Genomic DNA, 23,921 nt, shown 5'->3' with positions numbered 1-23,921 from the left:
TTAGAGGGTGGTACCGTGAGGACCCCTGCGTGTTTCGTGAAATATTAGCTGTTACAAAATCAGCAGGTGGACACACACGGTTCGGTTAGAAAACAAAGAAGATCGTTAGAAAAACATAGAAGAGCAACATGGACAGAACCGTGTCTTTACCGAACCAACCGGAGCAGAACAGCACAGGTAAACCGACCTGTTATATCTGTAATAAATCACTTCAACGCCTTCAAAATAAAAGCAGATAGACTGATTATGTACAGTAGAGTATACAGTTACAGTAACGCTACGTGTTACTGTGGGTGATTCTGCCAACATTGTATTTGTGTTATTATTGTGACTTTTCCCACTGCACTTGAACACCACAGTGACAGCTTTAATGTTTAAATTACTGAACAATTAATTAGGTATTATTTATAAGACTTACAATAGTTCAGTAAAACTGTTATATCTTAGTGTAATTCTATAATAACAATTACAACAATACAATCTGCTGTAGTCTCACTTTTTGAATATAAACGATTGAATATAAGTTATTATTTATTAAGTTTTAACTTGAAAAAACACGGTGTGCTTCAGGTTATTGTGTAACCATGTAATCAGAGTAATTAGTTGTTTTTGTTGTCTCTATTAATCTAATGTAATTTTCACAGACAGCTGTCATATATATATATATATATATATATATATATATATACACACACACAGAACAACATCATCTTTTGATTAAATGAAGTCATTGTGAAATCTACTTAGTCTATTTAAACTGATTTACAAAGACGTTAAGTATATAGTTATTAATAATAATAATAATAATAATAATAATAATAATAATAATAATACAAAACAAACAATGGGACGTGATGTATAACACCTTCATTATTTTGGCCAAACTATTGATTCACAGATGCAGACTGATGAAGACTTATTTTATATAAATGACATAAACTTTAAAAAAAAAAAAAACATTAAAATGTGTCAAATCCAAACAAACCTGAAGTGTTTATGACAATCTGAAAGTATTGATTTCTGATTACATATATTATGTAAATGTTCAGTCTGGAAAAATGTCATATCTCTTTATAGATCTTTATTTGCAATGCCACATTATATTATATTATATTATATTATTTTATTTTATTAATTTGAAGACAGAATAAAAATATTATTATTGGTTCATAAGTTTTACTTTATAGGCATCAATCACATCAGTAGTGTGTTAGTGTAAACGTATTATTGTGAGTTATATCAGTTTATAGTGAGTGATCGTAGACATTCACTGGTTTAAAGCAGAAAACAGTTATAGACATTAACACAGACTTTACAGACAGATGTGAAACTCCTCTGATGTTTCAGAGGAGTGAACAACCACCTACGTGGTGAGATACATAGATCTATAGGTAGTTAGATACATAGATCTATAGATAGATGTATAGATCTATAGATAGTTAGATACATAGATCTATAGATAGATGTATAGATCTATAGATAGTTAGATACATAGATCTATAGATGGTTAGATACATAGATCTATAGATAGATGTATAGATCTATAGATAGTTAGATACATAGATCTATAGATAGTTAGATACATAGATCTATAGATAGATGTATAGATCTATAGATAGTTAGATACATAGATCTATAGATGGTTAGATACATAGATCTATAGATAGATGTATAGATCTATAGATAGTTAGATACATAGATCTATAGATAGATGTATAGATCTATAGATAGTTAGATACATAGATCTATAGATAGTTAGATACATAGATCTATAGATAGATGTATAGATCTATAGATAGTTAGATACATAGATCTATAGATAGTTAGATACATAGATCTATAGATAGTTAGATACATAGATCTACAGATAGATGTATAGATCTATAGATAGTTAGATACATAGATCTATAGATAGATGTATAGATCTATAGATAGTTAGATACATAGATCTATAGATAGATGTATAGATCTATAGATAGTTAGATACATAGATCTATAGATAGTTAGATACATAGATCTATAGATAGATGTATAGATCTATAGATAGTTAGATACATAGATCTATAGATGGTTAGATACATAGATCTATAGATAGTTAGATACATAGATCTATAGATAGTTAGATACATAGATCTATAGATAGATGTATAGATCTATAGATAGTTAGATACATAGATCTATAGATGGTTAGATACATAGATCTATAGATAGATCTATAGATAGTTAGATACATAGATCTATAGATAGATGTATAGATCTATAGATAGTTAGATGTATAGATCTATAGATAGATACATAGATCTATAGATACATAGATACATAGATCTATAGATGGATAGATACTGTACATAGATCTATAGATAGATACATAGATCTATAGATAGATACATAGATCTATAGATAGTTAGATACATAGATCTATAGATAGTTAGATACATAGATCTATAGATACATAGATCTATAGATAGATAGATACTGTACATAGATCTATAGATAGATAGATACTGTACATAGATCTATAGATAGATACATAGATCTATAGATAGATAGATACATAGATCTATAGATAGATACATAGATCTATAGATAGATACATACATAGATCTATAGATTGTTAGATACATAGATCTATAGATAGTTAGATACATAGATCTATAGGTACATAGATACATAGATCTATAGATAGTTAGATACATAGATCTATAGGTACATAGATACATAGATCTATAGATAGATACTGTACATAGATCTATAGATAGATACATAAATCTATAGATAGTTAGATACATAGATCTATAGATAGATACATAAATCTATAGATAGTTAGATACATAGATCTATAGATAGTTAGATACATAGATCTATAGATAGATACATAGATCTATAGATAGTTAGATACATAGATCTATAGATAGATACATAAATCTATAGATAGTTAGATACATAGATCTATAGATAGATACATAGATCTATAGATAGATAGATACATAAATCTATAGATAGTTAGATACATAGATCTATAGATAGTTAGATACATAGATCTATAGATAGTTAGATACATAGATCTATAGATAGATACATAGATCTATAGATAGATACATAAATCTATAGATAGTTAGATACATAGATCTATAGATAGATACGTAGATCTATAGATAGATACATAAATCTATAGATAGTTAGATACATAGATCTATAGATAGTTAGATACATAGATCTATAGATAGTTAGATACATAGATCTATAGATTGTTAGATACATAGATCTATAGATAGATAGATACTGTACATAGATCTATAGATAGATAGATAGTTACTGTGTAAGACCAGCAGCTCTCACTAACTGCTTCCATTACAGTTTTTCTGTAAATAAAAGCAACATTTCTAAAGTTTCCACAAAGTATAATTAAAGTAAGTAAATAAATGACAGAAATATACATAAAAAATATGTTTAAATAGTGATATGTGTGTTTCCTCTGCAGTGACGCTGGTAGAGAGCAGCAGCGCCCCCAGTGGACTGGAGCTGGTCAACGCCTACCAGACCACCAGATTAGGAGACCCTATGGACCTGGTGGTCCTAGCTGCTCAAGTTCAGAAGGTAGAACGTTAGACTGTAGCATCAGCTGATCAGCTTCTAATGTTTTACTGTGTGTGTGTGTGTGTGTGTGTGTGTGTGTGTGTGTGTGTGTGTGTGTGTGTGTGTGTGTGTGTGTGTGTGTGTGTGTGTGTGTGTGTGTGTGTCAGGGGGATGAGTTTGTTAAAGCCAATGCCTGCAACAAACTGACGGTGATAGCAGAGCAGATCAGATACCTACAGGAACAGGCCAGGAAGGTAAGGAGGAGGTCCATCTGATCCTCAGACTCTGGCTTTGATCTCATGCCCTTTGATCTTCTATTTATCTTTATTCTTTTTGATCTTCAGGCTCTAGAAGAAGCAAAGAGAGATGCTGACCTCCACCACGCAGCCTGTAACCTGGTGAAGAAACCAGGGAACATGTACTACCTGTACGAGAGGCCTTCAGGACAGAAATACTTTTCCATCATCTCTCCTAAGGCGAGTCAGCACAGCTCTGTGACATAGGCTCCACCCCCTCCACCAGCACTATTACATAACACACACGTGAGGTTCAAAGGTTACATCAGAGCTTCATGGAGCAGTAGTGTTGTGTTCAAGACCACACTATCACACTATCTGAGACCAGAATGCACCGAGACCATAAACATTTATTTTTTTTTAATTTAAAAAAATATATAACTAAATAAAATTATGACAAGGTTTGACAGTTAAATAACATTCTCTCTTTAGTTTTAGTTTTTTTTAAATACATTTGACGTACAAAAAATATTAAAATATTAAAATTACTACTGATAAATTCACAATTATTCTACATATTTGAAAACAATATTTTTATGTCAGCTGAATGTACAGCAAGTGTTTAAAAGTATTTCTACCAAGAAATAAGATGGTGAAACTAAATAAAACAAACCCTGGAACAGTCATGTGACAAATCAATCAATAGTTATTGTTGAGAAATATTATTATTATTCTGATACAGTGGAAACAGAAACTATAAAATAATTATATTATGAACCTGTTTATATTGTAGGAAACATATTATAGACATTAATGTAATTAGAGTCTAAAGACACAAAAAAACACCACTTTATAAATAAAATAGACTAATATTAAACCTCTTTACAGTTATTTGACTCATTCTGTGATAGTGTAACTCTGTGGTGATGACGACATAATCCAAGATGGCGGCGGCCTGGACTACAGCTGATATTATGTAATAAAGCCTTAAAATACATGAATATAATGAAAAGAGTGAATGGACAGAGACATAAACATGTAGACTTATTAAACACACACTGACTTATTAAACACACACTGACTTATTAAACACACACACACTTATTAAACACACACAGACTTATTAAACACACACACACTTATTAAACACACACAGACTTATTAAACACATACAGACTTATTAAACACACACAGACTTATTAAACACACACTGACTTATTAAACACACACACACTTATTAAACACACACAGACTTATTAAACACACACTGACTTATTAAACACACACAGACTTATTAAACACACACTGACTTATTAAACACACACAGACTTATTAAACACACACTGACTTATTAAACACACACACACTTATTAAACACACACTGACTTATTAAACACACACAGACTTATTAAACACACACTGACTTATTAAACACACACACACTTATTAAACACACACTGACTTATTAAACACACACAGACTTATTAAACACACACAGACTTATTAAACACACACTGACTTATTAAACACACACTGACTTATTAAACACACACTGACTTATTAAACACACACACACTTATTAAACACACACTGACTTATTAAACACACACACACTTATTAAACACACACACACTTATTAAACACACACACTTATTAAACACACACACACTTATTAAACACACACTGACTTATTAAACACACACACTTATTAAACACACACAGACTTATTAAACACACACTGACTTATTAAACACACACACACTTATTAAACACACACAGACTTATTAAACACACACACTTATTAAACACACACTGACTTATTAAACACACACACACTTATTAAACACACACAGACTTATTAAACACACACAGACTTATTAAACACACACACTTATTAAACACACACAGACTTATTAAACACACACTGACTTATTAAACACACACAGACTTATTAAACACACACACAGACTTATTAAACACACACAGACTTATTAAACACACACAGACTTATTAAACACACACAGACTTATTAAACACACACTGACTTATTAAACACACACTGACTTATTAAACACACACTGACTTATTAAACACACACTGACTTATTAAACACACACACAGACTTATTAAACACACACAGACTTATTAAACACACACAGACTTATTAAACACACACTGACTTATTAAACACACACTGACTTATTAAACACACACACAGACTTATTAAACACACACAGACTTATTAAACACACACAGACTTATTAAACACACACTGACTTATTAAACACACACAGACCTCAGTAAACACGGTAAATAGAACAGGCTTCACCGGTCGGCTGGCACTAGGACCCAGAAGCAGAGTAAGTGCGTCCCCTATCCAGCCTTCACAGACTGTAATATCATCAGTTTATTATTATACCAGTTATTAGAGCTACTGTCTTTACCAGGGAGATAATATTTATTACTGGTGATTGTTTTACAGAGTTTACTGGGATTTTTACCGGTGATTAGTTCATATCTCCTTCTGCTCCACGGTCCAAACTGACACCATAGCCACACACACACACGCACGCACACACACACACACACGCACACACAGGGTGGATTAAAGAATGAATAAAGGATTGTTTTATCCCGTTCTTCTCTGTGTTATTATCACATTATAAAAAAGTTTAAAAATAGCAGGAATTAGTGCTGGTCTCGAACGGTCTTGAGGGAAAATCCCGAGTCCGAGACATTTAAAATTTGGTCTGAACTACTACAACACTATGGAGCAACAACACGAGTACAAACTATTAATGTTCTAGATGAACGTAGAACAACTGGAGCTGTTCTCTTTTATAATGTTATAATAAATCTACCAAACATTAGTTGATTGAACATATATCAGTAATAAACATATTGATCACTCTGAAACTACAACTTTAATGAACAGAACTCTGGAATGATTCTGGAAACAAAGCTGAAAATTAACTTTCACACAGTTCGTGGTGTAAAAGGACATTATTCATGTTTATCTAGCGCAGTAATGTAGCTCATCATGTTTCTCTCACCACTAGAGGGCAGTGTGACAGGTTAATGTAGAAATGGTCTCCAGTGGAGGTGCCTGAATTTATTTATCTATTATTTTAATATCTCTCTCAATTTTCTCTTTATTTTAGTTTTTTATAGTTGTGTAAAGATATAAACACTTTTTTCATCCTACTATTAATAGAAAACAATTATTTAGATGTATTTGTATTTTCTGGTTTTCTCCTCCTGACTCAGATTTAAACACACACTAATAAACTATTATTCTGTGTATAGTTTTACTAGTGTATCGTAATAAGTTGTTTGTGTGTTTACTGTAAAAGAAAAAAAGAAAACTAACGATGGGATAAATGAAATGTAGATGTGCTAATATTGTTGAAATAGATCATGTTTCTGCACAGGAATATTTGAAGAATGTCATGATTTAATTAGATTTTAGTTTGACATGAATTGTGCAATGACACTGTTTAGTGTTTACTTTAAATATTAATCATTGGTCTTATATTATTATTTATTTGGACTGTTAACCCTCTGGTCTTAATCTTTTATTATTTCATCTATAATTAAAACCTTTTAGTTTGTAAAGTAATGAATGTGTTGCTAATTTACATCAAATATGTTCCTCTGTTGTAAATAAAGTTTTATTTTGTAGGAGTGGGGTCAGAGCTGTCCTCATCCGTTCATCGGAGCGTTCAAACTGCAGCACGACATGTCCTGGACGCCCATCGAGGATGTGGAGAAGAAGGAGGTGGAGATCGCCATCATGGACAAACTGCTGAGTCAGCAAACGTCCTTACCTCCGTACAGAGGACTGAACTTCAAAGGCCTCACCGAGTCTTAATGAACACAAACCTGATGACATCACAGGACCATCAAAGCCTTCATTTACAGTAGTGCAGCAGATTCTTTGAATATTTCAAGAGAATCCTTCACTTTGGTATAAAAGCATGACATTTGGCACAGATACTCTCTAAGGGCCACGCCCAAGGCGTTGGTCACTCAAAAATTCAATATAGCGGCTATTTTCCAAGTGTAGTTTGTTTTCGGCTTGAGGCCGAACTGTGCCCGCAGAGGTTGCAGAAGTTTGGTGTTTTCCTGCACCAGGGGTAACCTCGTTCAATGGGAGAAAGCGGTATCAAAGTCACTCCAATTTGCTCATACTCCTCTGAGGTTACTCCTGGAGCAGGAAAACACCAAACTTCCACAGCCTCAGGAGGTCCAGACCTTTCTGCTGACACAGCGTTTGACCAGATCCCAGCATGTTTTGGTTCTGTAATAACCATTGAATAGCAATGGCCGCCATATTGAATTTTTGAGTGGTCATGTCTTTTTGAGTATCTGTGCCAAATGTCATGCTTTTATACCAAAGTGAACCATTTTTTTACTAATCTGCTGCACTACAGCTCAAACTCATAGGGTAACAGTGAAGGGGGTGGAGCCAAACGTCATCTTATTTTAAACTATGGATTCGCCAACAATCAGTATTTTATTCTCTGGTAATAAACATTTAATTACAAACACGTGGAAATGATGAAGCTTTATTTGAGTTAAAATCATTCTCTGAGCTAAAACCATGCAGGGGTCAGCTGTGGGCGTGGTCCTGTGAGCTGTGGGCGTGGTCCTGTGAGCTGGGGGTGTGGCCCCGTGAGGTGATGGTCCGTAGGTAGGCGTTAACGTAAGGCAGAAGCTGTGCGGTATCTGTGGCGATGTGGAAATGAACGGCATCCTCCTGGGGGTGGAGCTTCAGCAGCACGTGGGATCGCGGCGACAGGAAGTGCAGCACTTTGACTTCCTGTTGGGACACCTCCGACACCAGAAACGGCAGAAAGTGTTCCTGAATCAAAGCCTGTAGACACGCCTCCTCCAACTGACAGCAGAACAGACTAACCATACCCCCCCCACCCTCAAACTCCTCCCACAGCCCCTCCCACACCTGCAGCCTGAGGGCGGGGGGGACAGGCACTGGAAGGAGGGTCTGCCTGAAGGTGATGTGGAGATCGGGCAGGGGTCGTAGCCACGTGAGGCCGTCCTCGGTGCTGAAGAGGGCGCTAACATATAGCGTGGTGGGGAGGGCGTGGCGAGGCTTCAGTGTGAGCGTCAGAGTGGGCGGCGGCCTCTCTCTGAACAAACACGGCACACTGACATCACTCAGACTCTCATAGTGACGGTCCGTCAGACGGAAGTGGAGACGCACGCTGTAGAGGCGGTCAAAGCCTGGAGTGGGCGTGGCCACGTGGAGCAGACGGAACGTCAGGGGGAACGAGGAGGAGAAGGAGGGGTCAGAGAACTGGGCGCGGTACGTCTGCAGTGCAGTGAGGACGTCAGCGGCAACTTCGCCTTCGCTCTGGTCCTCGCTCTCCTGTGGAGGGGGCGTGGCCGCTGTGAGCCTGAGCACCGGCCCCTCCACCTGGTGCACAGTGAGCGCCCGCGTCAGCCCCTCGCTCTCCGCCATCAGACAGCACAGCGTCTGCTTCTTTACGTGCGTCCCGCCCTCCGTTAGCACACCGGCTAGCTTGTCGCGGGACAGCGTGGTGAGGAGGGCGTGGTAGAGGCGGGCGTGGTCCCGTATGTCCGTGTCGCCATAGTGACAGGTCATGTGATGCAGGATATCACCCAGCGGGACCAGGAGGCGGTCCAAGTGGCCGTGGACCAGCAGGCGCCGACACACCACTAGCACCTCGTTCCCCAGGCGCCAGTTGTCCCGCCCACACGCCGAGGACGACGCCGATCGCACCACGTTGAACAGGAAGTGGAGCGTCTTCTGCTGAGGGATCACTTCCTCCTCCGCCACCCTAGACAACACCTTCAGGTGGGAGCTAAACTGAGTGGGTGGGGCCTGGACGATTACTTCCTGTAGGGCCGTCAGGAGGCCAATGCCCCAGTCGGACTCAGGCAGCCTGTCCTGGACTCGGTCCACAAGGTTGATGAGGTGTTGTGCGAGGTGGGCGTGTCTAAGGTAAAGCTGAGCCAGGCGCTGCATCAGATTGGCCAAGCAGCGCTCCACGGACAGGAAGTGGAGCAGGAACAGGAAGCAGGCCCTGAAGAAGGTGACGGTGAGGTCTGTGGTTGCGCCGCTCTCCACCATGTGCAGCAGCGCCGTGAGCAGCTGGTACAGGAAGGCGACGCCCTGGCTCTCCTCGCTGTCCTCGCCCTCCTCCAGGTGCACCAGGCTCAGCAGGTGGAGGCGGTGCAGCAGCGTGGAGCCATCGTTGAACACGGTGGGTACTAGGACCGAGGCCAGCTGAGGGGTCAGCAGCACGGGGAGGCCGTCGTCGCTGAAGCTGATTGGACGGTTCTCAGGGAAGCGCAGCACGCAGTGGATGTAGAAGAGTTTGTGGGCGGAGCTTAGCAGTGGATGCTGTGATAGGACGAGCAGACGTCGGAGGAAGAACAACTCGTCTTCAGCGCTGAACAAACTGTCAGTGAACGCAGCCTTTAGGAGGAGGGTGGAGTGGAGGAGGCTCACCTGGAGGGGGCGGAGCAAAGAGAAGGTCGGTATTTCACCACATGATTATCGTATCGATGTAAAAATATGTCCAAATCATGTTTTTAGACTAAAAACCCTTTGATGTTGCTAGCATTAGCATAGCAAGTAAACTCCTGGTCACGAGGTGTCAGTGAACGCACCATCAGACCTCGTTAAACTACGTCACTCCTCAATTACTTTTAGCTTTATTTATTTTTTTGCCATGTATATATTTTATTGAAGATTTTTAACACATTAATACAATATTTACAAATTCTTACATTACAGAGAGAAGATTACATTAATTATAGAAAACAATATAAAAACAAATAAAGGTGTAATAACAATATCAACAATATTTTCTCCTGCTTTGGTAATCATCACATACAACAGTAACACTTACTGCAGGTTATTAACAAAATGTATTAATGCTCCTGTTTTATGATTATATGTGATTCTCTCCAGTGGTGGACTAGACCAGGGGTTCTCAACCAAATTTAGTTTTTCAAAAATAGCTGTTGAAAACACAAATATGTAATCTTTTTTAAAACATAAATCTATATATTTTCCTGTGCAACATGCATTCCACAGCATGCCTATCAAAATAAAAGTTTCTTTAAAAATAAAAGGCATATTAAGTATTTATTTATTTTTGACTAGCTTTCTGCGACCCACCCAGTACAGACCCGTGACCCACTTTTGGGTCCCAACCCACCAGTTGAGAATCACTGGACTTGACAGCATGTTTTAACCACTAGGAGGCGCTGAAATCAATAAATATAGTTTCAGATTTGCTAAGATTATGTTTTTGTGGGTACAAAGACAATAAAAATATTTCAGGCGTTAAAAACCTATTTTGAAATAATTTTCCCAATCAAATATTTGACTTCTTTCTAAAATAGTATCTGATTACTGTACATTTCTACATACAGTGTATTAATGTGCCTTTAGAGCCACACTTTATACATGTATCTGGAATGTTTTTATTATATTTGTTTAATGTGACTGGTGTGATGTATATACATAATAACCATATGAATTATAATATCCAACTATTAATAAACATTGTGTAAGTTTTACTGCATGTTTTTTCCCAATCCTGTTTACTAATATTAGCCTGAAAATCTTTATTCTGGTTGAGGAACTTATGACTTGAGTTTTCTGCTGAATTGGATAATATCACACTGTAAACGTGAGATGATGCCCCTCCTTTATTTATTGTTTACTAACAGTTTAAGAGAATCTTATTCAGGTTATTTTGATTTGTATTTACAAAACTTCTCAATTGCAAGTATTTAAAATAATGTTTTTTGTTCAAATCAAACTTGGTTATAAATTCCCCAAAGGACATAAAACATGTGATTGTGGTAGATAAAAGTTACACATTAAACGCTGCGTCTGCTCTTCCAGGAATAAGGAGCTGGTTTGACTTTATAACAGACCTCTACTGTATGTTTTAGGATTTTCTATATTTGGTAAAAGTATTTTAGTACTATCAGAATACAGGAATGAAGGCAGCTGTAATTTTAAATTATGAGACTCCATTTTTATTCAATGCAGATTGTTTTTGTCAGAAAAATTAAATATAATGAACACAGTTGTGCTGCTCAGTAATACCAGTTCCATATAAAGCTTATTGTCATATTTTTAAACTATTTAAACAAATCTGGGAGTGGAGGAATATTTTGAAAAAGGTTAATTTTTAAGATGTTTATCCTTCCCGGTATAGATATAGGCAGTGATCTTCTTTCCTTCATTTGTCATAATATGTTTTCACCAATTGATCCAAAACTGGTAGAATTGTAATTCCTAAATATTTAAATTGTTCCACTATTTAAAATTTAAAATTAGACAATTGAGGAGTGGGATTCTCTCTTTACTTTATTTAGTATAAATATAGGAGGTTTAGTTTCATTCACTTTATATCTGAGATAAGCTCAAATAGTTGAAGTAACACTGCTGGTATTGAAGAGATTATTGACAGAAACTAAATAACATAATTACCAAACATGGAGATGTTATGTTCAGTTATTTGAGGGTGTGCACGTATAATAGAACATAATAACAGAGAGAGGACGACCTCTTCATTTTAATTGGTTTAGAAAAATGTCTGTTTGAATTTCTGATGTTGGATTTTTATGAAGTATCGTGATCCATTTTATAAACTTCCTATCTGAAATATTTCATATTAAAAATATAGAAGCACAATCCTTTTCCTCTTTTTTATAGTTACATAAAACATACTGGACACTTTTATAGATGTATGTGGTTAGTTTAACAATTTAACAGAATCAGAATCGTTTGAAAAATGTAATTTGACACTTTGATAAACATACTAGTAGTTTTTGATATTTGTACTTGAATTACAGTTAATTACATTTACTTGTTCTCACAAGTTTGAAAAGAAAAAATGTAATAAATAGTATTTTGTACTTGTAAAGGTAACATTTGTAGTTATTGATAAATATACATACATAACGTATCATCACATTCATGGCAGTACTTTACACACACACGACTCAGTGTTCTTTTTGAATAATGTGTTGTGGTTTTATTTATGCAACTGCGATCAACAGATGCCTCTGAAGAAGACTGGCAGGGGATCAAAGTAAGTTTTCTGAATAAATGAAACCTTAACATCTGGTTAAAAAGAGATCAAAGTGAGTGATGTGATGTCACTAACCTCAAAGGTTCCCATCAGTCTGAGCAGCTGAGCTCTGAACAAAGCTGGAGACACAGCCGTTACCATGGCGACCAGCTCAGTGAGCCTGTGTAGCAGCGCTGCCTGGCTCAGAGGCGTGAGGAGGTAGGACTCCTCCAGCAGAGAGGACACCACCCCCCTCAGCTCCTTACAGTCAGGGCCAGTCTGCAGAGTGGGCACCGACCCCATGGGTCCCCGGACCACAGAGTGTAGAGCGTCTGATCCTGAGCAGGTCCTCAGATCCTGGTCGGCCTCCCAGGCCACTGAGGTGTTGGCCCCCAGCAGAGCCCTGAGGTTCTCAGCCCCAGCATGGGGGTCCTGTGTGAGGTGGTAGACGGCGTTCCTCAGGGTCAGGGCAAACAGAAGCACCGCCCCCTGGTGGCCCCGCCCACTCTCTCTCTGTCTGAGCCCAGCCAGGAGCTCTAGGTGCTGGGTCAAGAGACCAGGACAGCAGGACTCCAGCTCCCTCAGACACTCCCACGCTGTGACACGCACACAGTACACACCCTGGTCCCCACTGAGGTCCCCGGGGTCCTGGACCACCCCCAGGAGCAGCTCCACAAAGTCCTGGGACGCCCTGGAGGAGGAGCAGACCAGGACGGAGGTGAGAGCCACCAGGAGCTGAGAGCGCAGCTGGAACCATTTTGGAGGGCACTGTGAGAACACTGACATCAGCTCCAGGGACGTCTCCCCCTCCCCCCCACACCCACACAGCAGGGAGGGGTGCTCTATGAGGGGGGTCAGCAGCAGGACCTGGAGGGACCACACCACAGGTCAACATCTGTCCTACTACTCTCACATGATGGAATTAAAAACATCACAACTATTTAAACCACATGTGTCAAACTTAAGGCCCGGGGGCCATATCCGGCCCTTCACAGCATCCATAGTAAAAAAAAAAAAACAAAAAAAAGTCAGAAACCATGAATCCTTGTGTAAATTACAAACTAACTCCTAATTAATACACAAATTAAATAAAACTCCACAATATTAGCAGAGCTCACATTTTCCCACGATGATGGCCGTCATTTTTTATCTCAAATTGTTAAAAAAAAAACCTCCTGCAATTTTCTTCAATGACATCATAAAATGTCCCTAAATAATGTATAGATCCTGCATGGACTGACATCTGTCTGTTATTGCATTAATATCATCAGTGCTGTACATGTTTCATCATTTATTTATATGTGAAGTGTAAACTAGATACAATAATGATTCAATTATTGATTTTCACACCGAATATCTAAACTAAAATAAGTTTAAACCTTCCTCTCCCACCAAAAGCTAAATAAGTTGACTGTAAAACATTCACTGGTATTTACCGTTATGGAATAGAAGATAACTGTGGTTCTTTTTGTCACGTAAATATTGAAACTACACAACATTTATTCTTTGTGATATTTCTAAAGCTGTGTGTGACGATGTGAATGAGTGGCTTTTCTCAGGATTCCTAACATTCCTTTTAAATGTTATCATTATATCATATACATTTTTTTATCCAAAAATGCAGATTTCTAAAAACAAACCGTCATTCCTCACGTTTTCCTCTAAAGCGTATGATAATGGTCTGTTTATGTCTGTAGTTTTATTCATATTCATTACAGAGTAAGGGGAGTGGTGGCCTAGTGGTTAAGGACGCTGGGCTTGTAATCGGAGGGTTGCCGGTTCAAGCCTCACCGGGGCCGTCACTGTTGAGCAAGTCCCTTAACCCCGAACTGCTCCCCAGGCGCCGCAAAATGGCTGCCGACTGCTCCTCAGGGATGGGTTAAGTGCAGAAGACAAATTCCAATAATGTACTAACATTACATGGCCAATTAAAGGCGAAAGCCCGATTTAATAATTTAATAATTAATAATTAATGACATTAGCCTAGCAGTGATATAATGACAGATAGACATTAAATATATAAAATAATGTTATGACGTAAAGCTATGATTTTTGTGACCAAATTAATCCAATCATTTTGATCAGGCAGATTATTAGACAGACCTTAAAGCTCAGTCAGCTGATCACCTTCACTTTTACACATCAAACCCACAGATCTGTGGAACCTTACATTCATTACAGATGAACCTCATGTTTCCTACAGAGAACCTCATGTTTCCTACAGAGAACCTCATGTTTCCTACAGATGAACCTCATGTTTCCTACAGAGAACCTCATGTTTCCTACAGAGAACCTCATGTTTCCTACAGATGAACCTCATGTTTCCTACCTTCACGGCCGGTGACACTCGGTCGTCCCGCAGCTCGTTGAGCAGCTCAGACAGAAAAAGATCCGCTGATGTTTCACAGAGAAAAGAAGAAGGTCTGGAGCAGAACAGAGAGCTTCTCTGGACCAAGTCTGACTCCATTATTCACTCAAATACAGCTGAGTCATCAGAGGAGGAAGAAGAAGAAAGGAGACTGTACACATTCAGTCACGTGTGTGTGTGTGTGTGTGTGTGTGTGTGTGTGTGTGTGTGTGCGTGTGTGTGTGTGTGTGTGTGGTGTGTGTGTGTGTGTGTGTGTGTGTGTGTGTGTGTGTGTGTGTGTGTGTGTGTGTGTGTGTGCTGCCCCCTGCTGCTGAGGAGGAGAACAGGATGGTGTTAAACCTGGTTCTCACTAGAACAATAGTTTCATCAACGAGAAAACACCTTGGTTACCATAGTAACACAGGGGGGTCTGAGCCCGTCAGCCACGCCCCCAGAATTTCACGCATTCGCCAGAGCTTTAGTTTTTACGTAGAGGAATAAGGAATACGACAAGTAAAAAGAAGAAAAGCAGTGTAAAAAGAAAAGGACGTTACAGGACAAACTGATAACAAGTTTGGAGAAGCTAGTGGACATTCACAACGAGCTACCACAGAGACCTGGACCTTTTACCTCCGTGCACAGACATGGACATCATAAATGACCTAGTTTATGGTGTAAGTTACTACACAATGCAGGAGTTCAAAAGCCACAAGTCTCTGGAAAGTTCCGAGACTTTCTGCTGCGGCTGAGTCCAGGACTTAGTCATCTACAGGCCTCCAGCTGGTGAAAACAGTGTTTACTGGCAAAAGTAAGTTTCTTCACGTGTTTTAGTGTGTTGTAATTACAGTGCATTTAGCAGACACTTCTTCACCAAAAAGTAATTAACTGAATGTTTCGTAAACACCACATTACAATGAGATGTTCAATGTACATAAACGTTTCCAACATGTTTCAATGTAGGCTAAAGCTGAGTATGTTTAGCTCTTTAGTTGTAATGTGCTTTTGTTTGGAGCTGTAAAGTGGACAAAGATCTGGGCACAATGGACAACGGTGAATACAAGATGTAAGTAAAGAATTTATTTCAAACCGCACACAACACAAAACCACTGACAGGCATACAAACAGGTGCATGCTTTAAAAAGATGATGGATGAAGCAGACACTTATATAATTCAAATCCCTCCACAGACACTACGTCACAAACTACAATAATAATACAAAAACAATACCGATAAAAACACATGTAAACAATCTGTTTTGCCACGTGACTTCTGCCAACATGGCGGCGGGGGAGGATCGGGGGGAGGAGCTCTAGGCCGTGACAACACCGCTGCTGCTCCTGCTGTTCATTTAGTGCTGAGTTCATCAAACACTCACTAGTCTCATTAATTACATATTATTTAATTTTATTAAACGCTGACGGGTGTTTAAAAAGTTATCAAACGCACATGATCAGTGTGTGATCACATGATCAGTGTGTGATCACATGATCAGTGTGTGATCACATGATCAGTGTGTGATCACATGATCAGTGTGTGATCACATGATCAGTTATTTGCTGTGATAAAATGACTAAATAACACCTTCTTTAACCCTTTAATACTTTTAAATGTTCAAACCACAGTCAGTCTTTATGTTTAAAAAAACCCCAACGTTTTCACTGCTCAATAACAGATGACGTCACGTTCCTGTTGGTCTCAGCATTGGTTCCTATTGGCTTCTCATTCATTGTAAAAGCTACAGCGCATGCGCCGTCACTCTACTCATTAAATCTGTGATCGATCTCGTGGGTTTTATGATGACGTTACACTGTCAGCTGATTGGCTGAGCTGGAGAGATTGAAGCTGAGAAGAGTTTTGATGAAATGCTAAAAGGGGGGCGTGGTCACGGACGGCTTCGCTGAACCAGGTTTAAACCATAATAAGTCCGGTTCTACAAATACACCCCAGGGGTGTCAAACTCAATTTAGTTCAAGGGCCAGCATTTATATAATATTATATCATTGTTTGAGGAAATTGAAAGATTTTGTAAGATTTTTAGAGTTTTTTTCAACAGTTTAACATAAATAATGACTATAATGATGTGATATAAGCACCAGGAATGTAATGTTCATGTCTCATAGAATTAAACCAGATAAATCACACACTATTTTATTTTACACCAACAAAAAACCCTTTATAACACTACAGAGTACAGTATGTACACCTCTATGTACATCCAACCTTATAACACATACTCATTTGGTCATAACTCTACTTAAGCTCCTCCCACTATATGAATACATACTAGTCTACACAATGATTTATCTTTTTTCTGTTATCGTTACTTTCTCCTGCAGGCCAAATTGGATGCTCTAAAGGGCCGGATTTGGCCACCGGGCCATGAGTTTGACACGTGCTGTAGATAATACATTAAATCATAAACTGGGAGCAGCTGAAGGGCAGTAAAGACCTCAGATACAAACATTCAAAATTAATAAATAACAACTGGAGGACAAAATTAAAACCTGCAGTTGATTACAACCAAAGATTTCTGTTTTTTTTTTTTCATTTATTTTCTTTTGGAAGAGTTTTAATTCATTTACACCTTATCATTTCCTCTCTATAATGATATACGTTACTAAGAATATATATATAGTTTATTTATTTTATTCTTGATGAAATTATCATATTTTTATTTTAAATCAAATGATTTTTGTATGTTTAGGCTTATCTTCACCGCTTGGTGGCGGCATTGCGCTTGTTGTCATTTGCCTACATCCAAAAACCTAAAGAAGAAGAAGAAGAAGAAGATGAGCCAATCAAAAAGGCTGTTTCAGTGTTTCCAAACCAACGAGGAAGAAGCATCGAGGCGCCAATTCTGTATGAACAGGATTCAAACTTTTCTGTCGTGAAGTCAACTTTTCTCTGACAATGAGTGAAAACACGTTCCCGCTCTACACCGCGGATAAGATAGTGAACTTTTACCGGAATGGAGTTCTTACCGGACAGGAAGCGAAACACTTCACCAAGAGTGATCTCACTCCGACACCCAAGGTAACGGCTAGCAACAACTACACTAATAACACAACAAACATTTAACCTCACACTTAGTTTGTCCACTATTCTCACTCCCATACATCCCAGTTTAAAAATATTTACTTTTTAAGGAAACTGGCTGCACTTCCGGGAACAACATGACTTATAAATGACTGGAAATGTATTTGTATAGAGCATTTCATACACAAGACAACTCAATGTACTTAACATCAGAATCAGAATCAACTTTATTGGCCAGGGGTGAATGAATACACACGAGGAATTTCTCTTGGTGACCTGTGCTCTCTCAGGTAGTATAACATTAAATAATAACAATCAACTAGAATAAAGAAAAATAAATAAAATAGAGAAAAATGAAAAAGAAAAAAGAAGTATAAACATAAATATAAGAGTAGTTAGACTAATATGTGCAAACTAAATAAAAAATAACAAGATAATAATAATAGTAATAATAATAATGAAATAAAATAAGAATACAATAATAATAAGATAATAGTGCAGTAGTGCATTGATGAGTAGTGCAAATAGGTGAACATTTAAATGAAAAAGTTATGTCCATGAACATTCACAGTGACAGGTTGTTCCAGGGTTGATATGTTTAGTTCCAGGTTATTTCACAGTAACAGAAACAGGATGAAAATGTGCAACAGAAAACTTTCAACAGCTTAAAAAGTGATAAGAACAACCTGACCTGAATCTACGCAGTAGAGAAAAATAATTCTGTATTTTGCTTTTTTGATTGATTTTACGTTGGTTCACTATTATGTAAGTTTGATTTTTGTTTTGTTTATGTTGTAGGATTATGGATGAAAATGATCTTTTAGCTGAACAGGGTATATTATTTACACAACGTCATATACAGTATGTGTGCTCATTAATATGCTTAATTCTAACTAAATGAACTAACAGGTAAATACATACCAATATAGCAGCTGTTGATTGTTTTGCAAGGTTACCATTTTTAGTTTTTCTTTTCTTTTTCCTATTATTATTGTTGTTATTTTAAATCGGTGAAAAATAAAATGCAGCAAAAGTTCACTACTTTCTTCACATTCCATCACCAATTCTCTGTCCTGAATATGGGTAATAAATGAAGCCATGCTTTCATCATTCAGTGAGTTTAATACTGTAATTAAAGCAGATAAATAAAACCTACTCCATAATAATTATTGCTTCATGTGCCTTTATCATAACATAATCCTAACTATAAGAAAGAACAGTTTATATACAAGTCTGGTATTGTTTAATATATATATATATTATATAGATATATATATATATATATATATATATATATATATTTATATATATATATATATATATAGATATATTATATATATATATATATAGATATATATATATATATATATCTATATTATATATATATATAATTATATATATATATCTATATATAATACTGATTGTTTCTTTAACATATGACAATGACCTTTTAAAAAATCATATTAAATCACAATATTTTGAAACGGGAAAAAAAAATCACAATTGGCTTTTATTCCCAAACTCGTTCAGCTTTAGAATACAGACAAGCTACAAGATAATGTTAAATGGTTCAATTATTACAAAGTTAAACCTAATAAAGTCTTCATAAAGAAACATTGTTTAGTTTATTTCTTTGATTTTAGGTAAAATGATCAGATTTAAATTTTCAATCAAAGATGTTTTTTTAGTTTCTTTTCTTTGATTAAAATACTTAGGTGGAATAACAGTGTTTAACAATGTTAAACTACCAACTGAAACGTTTGTTTTAATAGAAGAACATTAACAGTTTTACGTTAGATTTGTATAGAAATACCTTTTTAAACTATTTCTGTGCATGTGTGCAACAAGAAAATAAAGAATAGACTAATTATTACTAATTGTAGTAAGGCAGAGCAGTGAGCATGTCAACATGATCGTTTGTGAAACATGTTAATAGAAATAATCACATACAAGCTAATAACATACATTTAAAGACTCGTAGCTCAGCAGTAGCTCTTTATTGGTCACTGGCGGAACTGATCTGACCAATCACGCGTCACAACAGATAAACATGTTCTTTAGGTTCTCACTGACTGATCAATAACACACTGTTGTTCTCTCCCTCAGCCTGAAGCAGTTCAGACGCTCTACATGAGAGTTCTACATCTGCTCTATCGGTTCAGACCTGAGTGTCACTCCATGGTGAGTTAGAGCTTTAGAACATCTGTATCTGTTATTATCCAGTGTTTATAGAGCTTTAGAACATCTGTATCTGTTATTATCCAGTGTTTATAGAGCTTTAGAACATCTGTATCTGTTATTATCCAGTGTTTATAGAGCTTTAGAACATCTGTTATTTTGTGTGTGTGTGTGTGTGTGTGTGTGTGTGTGTGTGTGTGTGTGTTGTGTGTGTGTGTGTGTGTGTGTGTGTGTGTGTGTGTGTGTGTGTGTGTGTGTGTGTGTGTGTGTGTGTGTGTGTGTGTGTGTGTGTGTGTGTGTGTGTGTGTGTGTGTGTGTGTGTGTTCCAACAGGTCCCCCTGGTGGATGACATCCAGTATCCAGTCTACTATGAGGGGGTCACCACCATCCTCAGCGTCTACACACGCATGTGAGTGTCAGGGAATAACATTCCTGGAAAGGTTGTGGAATTTAAAAAAAAAATAGATTTTCCATTCTTGAAAAGTGAAGAAATAATTTAACTGTTTTGTAAATATAGCCTATTTTACTTTAAAGTTTAAAACATGTTAAAAACCAAAGATGTTATCCATCATCTGCTGCTTACCAACATCATTGAGTGGGAATCACGAGATCTCACAAATACACGTGAACTCCAGATAAGTTAGTGACGTGTTACACTGGAAAGGTCCACTGTATTAGTCATCAGTAGATCTTAGCTCTGCAGAAATAAGTCATGGACATTTGGTAAAATGTTTACAAAGGTTATGAAAAATCATTGTGAAAAAAGTGTGGGAACCTGTTGTGTTTCTGTTCTGTGTGTGTGTGTGTGTGTGTGTGTGTGTGTGTGTGTGTGTGTGTGTGTGTGTGTGTGTGTGTGTGTGTGTGTGTGTGTGTGTGTGTGTGTGTGTGTGTGTGTGGTGTGTGTGTGTGTGTGTGTGTGTGTGTGTGTGTGTGTGGTGTGTGTGTGTGTGTGTGTGTGGCTTGCGTGCGTGCGTGCGTGCGTGCGTGCGTGCGCGTGTGCGTGTGTGTGTTTCAGGCGTCAGTTCCTGCCTGTGTGTATGGTCTATGACTTCTCCCTCAACGACCTGCTCGCTCCCAGTGAGTGTCACACACACACACACACACACTGCAGTAGGACACTCTGTCCACACACATCCTCCTCCTTCTATCTCCTCCACATCTTTATAAACGTTTCTATTCTCCAGAGAAACGGAGAACTCTGACCATTCTCAGCGCCATCATGAACTTCCTTCACTTCAGGAACCAGAGGATGGAGATCATGTTGGAGAAACAGGCCAACTTTGTAGGAGCCCTTTATTTATATTTCAGTCACATGTGGTCTGTGAGCGCCCCCTAGGGATCACTGAGCTCAACTGATGACTAAACTGCCTCTAAAAGGCTTTTTAATAATAGTTAAAATATTGGTTAATTTTCATGTGTTCTGAGGATATTCAGTGTTTGTTTTTTAGTTAAATATGTTAGTTTGTTACTGTAACAATTAGGCTTTTAGTTTTCTGCACATCAGCAGGAAATAAAGATGTCTGCTAATTTATGCAACTGAAACAACCTGATTGGCCCAACTTCTGCTATAAAATGTAAACTCTGAATCTACTTACATGAGCCATAAGAAGAAAATGAAGATGAAATGAGCAGAAACATTTGAACTCCTTTAAATCTGATGATAAAAATCTAAATGAAAGCTGGTCAGTGATTGGTCGGTATCAGACTCACTAAGTCTCTGTTGTTCTGTGTTGTTTAGCGTTCAGACATGGACCGACTACAGATTTACATCAAAGGAAACAAAGAAGCTGAGAAGAAGATCGAAGTCCTGACGTAAGTCTGATGTTCACACACACACACACACACTATGAGAGCGCTGGAGGAAGCTCTTCAACACAACAATAAGTTTTAAACTTTCAAAGCATGAAATATTACCGTACATTTTAAAAGTGGAAACATGAATACCAAATACATGTTCTCCATGTGTTTTGCTTGAAACTGTACGCTCAGCGAGTTTATGGGTGCAAATGGTAAACGGAAACACTGAATGCCTCGTCTATAAAACTGCTGTCCATTGTGGATACATGTATTCATACGGTAGCTGTAACCAACACTGTTCATAGGATTAAATAATACTCACGTTTTTTCGTGGTTCCGTGGCGTTGTCGGCGTCTCAGTTGTATTTAACAACCTGGCTGGAGGTTTGGACGTGTGTGTGTGTTTTTCTACCTCCCTCTCTTTGTCTCACTCACTGGGACACACACACATCACAGCGATACTTGATGAAGAGCTTTTAAAACTGTTCTTTGTTCCCAATGAGGGTAATCAGTGAGGTCAGTCAGATATATGAAAATAGAGGAACAGGCTGACTGGAGAAAATGCAGAGCGTCTGTTTCCTCCACTATAACCTGCAGCTTCTAAACTTAGTATAAGCTTTCAATGAGGGGCGTGTAAATGTCCGCCCTCTGTTATGGTAACACTGATCAGCTGGAGTCTAAACTCAGTTATACATTCAATATCACAAGTGACATTTTAAAGTTTTTAAGTTATTTGGTGATTTGTTTACATTTCTCTTTTCCTAAATCACTAATGTCTATAAATCTCCTGTGTGGGGTAAAGACACAAGTTAGATCTGATCATAGTGTGTATTTTTGTTACTGTGTGCAATAGTGTGTCATTTTATTAGGGTTTATTTTCAGAATGTATTATGTTTACATATCTATTTTTAATTGTTCTACATCACCTGTTTTTATTATTTGTTAAATATTTTTGACTTGTTGGCGTTCTACCTCACCTTTGTTAGTTTCAATAAATGTTCCTTTTTTAAAAATTGAGATTCGTACCATTTGTTATCATTGTGTAATTTTTATGATGTAAATTGAGATCAGCAGTCCGTATCGGTCATCGGCTCAGGCTGATGGAAAAATCAGCCCTAAAAAAACCCCATATCGGTCTATCCCTAACACACACACACACACACACACACACACACACAAAATAAACTTTATTCTTTCACACACATTCTTGTTTGTTTATTTCTATACAACCTTTCACAGACAAAGGTCACAAAGTGCTTCACACATCTCTTTCACACTCACTAGGCAACAACTGGGAGCAACTTGGGGTTCAGTGTCTTGCCCAAGAGCTGTCTTTTTAAGTAAATGGTTTTCATCTTGGAGCACTGACTGAGCATGTGCAAACACGTAAAAACATGCTATGAGAACAGAGGCAGAGCAGCTATGTGCTTTTGGGAGAGGGTGTGGCCTCCTCCTGGCTCTTCCTCCTCCTCCTTCCAATGTGAGACTGTGCAGCCGTACCAGGAAATAGAGATGTTTAGTAATTTGGGCAATGAAACGCACAACATGCTGATACTTTCAAACTTATAGGTACTGTAGGCTATTGGAAATGGAAAAATAAATAATTCATAATTATATTATAATTAACAAATAATCAAAATATCAATTCACTCTAGGGTAGGCACTGCC

General features: G+C 37.5%; 3 protein-coding genes across 3 annotated transcripts; 2 read left to right on the top strand and 1 right to left on the bottom strand.

Annotated features, from left to right (window-relative positions):
* The first annotated feature begins 19 nt into the window (after window positions 1-19).
* On the top strand, window positions 20-8,370 carry c5h1orf50 (chromosome 5 C1orf50 homolog). Its single transcript, XM_028447230.1, has 5 exons — window positions 20-177; window positions 3,482-3,597; window positions 3,744-3,830; window positions 3,921-4,052; window positions 7,495-8,370. The coding sequence occupies exons 1-5, from the start codon at window positions 129-131 to the stop codon at window positions 7,681-7,683; spliced, it is 573 nt and encodes a 190-aa protein (XP_028303031.1). The 5' UTR covers window positions 20-128; the 3' UTR covers window positions 7,684-8,370.
* On the bottom strand, window positions 8,365-15,484 carry ap5b1 (adaptor related protein complex 5 subunit beta 1). Its single transcript, XM_028447229.1, has 3 exons — window positions 15,225-15,484; window positions 12,992-13,762; window positions 8,365-10,308 (listed from the first exon to the last, which is right to left on the bottom strand). The coding sequence occupies exons 1-3, from the start codon at window positions 15,360-15,362 to the stop codon at window positions 8,425-8,427; spliced, it is 2,793 nt and encodes a 930-aa protein (XP_028303030.1). The 5' UTR covers window positions 15,363-15,484; the 3' UTR covers window positions 8,365-8,424.
* Window positions 15,485-15,562: 78 nt separating this feature from the next.
* On the top strand, window positions 15,563-22,273 carry LOC114463440 (UF2 component of NDC80 kinetochore complex). The gene is made up of 8 exons (XM_028446987.1): window positions 15,563-16,050; window positions 16,224-16,305; window positions 17,948-18,276; window positions 20,386-20,460; window positions 20,790-20,866; window positions 21,473-21,534; window positions 21,642-21,739; window positions 22,196-22,273. Exons 3-8 carry the CDS (start codon window positions 18,154-18,156, stop codon window positions 22,271-22,273), a joined length of 513 nt encoding a protein of 170 aa, XP_028302788.1. The 5' UTR covers window positions 15,563-16,050; window positions 16,224-16,305; window positions 17,948-18,153.
* The last annotated feature ends 1,648 nt before the right edge of the window (window positions 22,274-23,921 follow it).

The sequence above is a fragment of the Gouania willdenowi genome, chromosome 5 (genome assembly GCF_900634775.1).
Source record: "Gouania willdenowi chromosome 5, fGouWil2.1, whole genome shotgun sequence".
Classification (NCBI taxonomy): Eukaryota; Metazoa; Chordata; class Actinopteri; order Blenniiformes; family Gobiesocidae; genus Gouania; species Gouania willdenowi.
This window is presented reverse-complemented; position numbering and strand designations above follow the sequence as displayed.

What these genes read in the sequence shown, in the direction of transcription:
- c5h1orf50 (XM_028447230.1), top strand. Translation starts at nt 129, where the DNA reads ATGGACAGAACCGTGTCTTTACCGAACCAACCGGAGCAGAACAGCACA. An exon ending in TACAGGAACAGGCCAGGAAG is followed by an intron (nt 3,831 to 3,920) that starts GTAAGGAGGAGG and finishes TTTGATCTTCAG; the next exon opens with GCTCTAGAAGAAGCAAAGAG. An exon ending in TTTCCATCATCTCTCCTAAG is followed by an intron (nt 4,053 to 7,494) that starts GCGAGTCAGCAC and finishes TTTATTTTGTAG; the next exon opens with GAGTGGGGTCAGAGCTGTCC.
- ap5b1 (XM_028447229.1), bottom strand. Translation starts at nt 15,362, where the DNA reads ATGGAGTCAGACTTGGTCCAGAGAAGCTCTCTGTTCTGCTCCAGACCT. An exon ending in GAGTGTCACCGGCCGTGAAG is followed by an intron (nt 13,763 to 15,224) that starts GTAGGAAACATG and finishes TGGTCCCTCCAG; the next exon opens with GTCCTGCTGCTGACCCCCCT. An exon ending in GACTGATGGGAACCTTTGAG is followed by an intron (nt 10,309 to 12,991) that starts GTTAGTGACATC and finishes CGCCCCCTCCAG; the next exon opens with GTGAGCCTCCTCCACTCCAC.
- LOC114463440 (XM_028446987.1), top strand. Translation starts at nt 18,154, where the DNA reads ATGAGTGAAAACACGTTCCCGCTCTACACCGCGGATAAGATAGTGAAC. An exon ending in GACCTGAGTGTCACTCCATG is followed by an intron (nt 20,461 to 20,789) that starts GTGAGTTAGAGC and finishes GTGTTCCAACAG; the next exon opens with GTCCCCCTGGTGGATGACAT. An exon ending in CAACGACCTGCTCGCTCCCA is followed by an intron (nt 21,535 to 21,641) that starts GTGAGTGTCACA and finishes TCTATTCTCCAG; the next exon opens with AGAAACGGAGAACTCTGACC.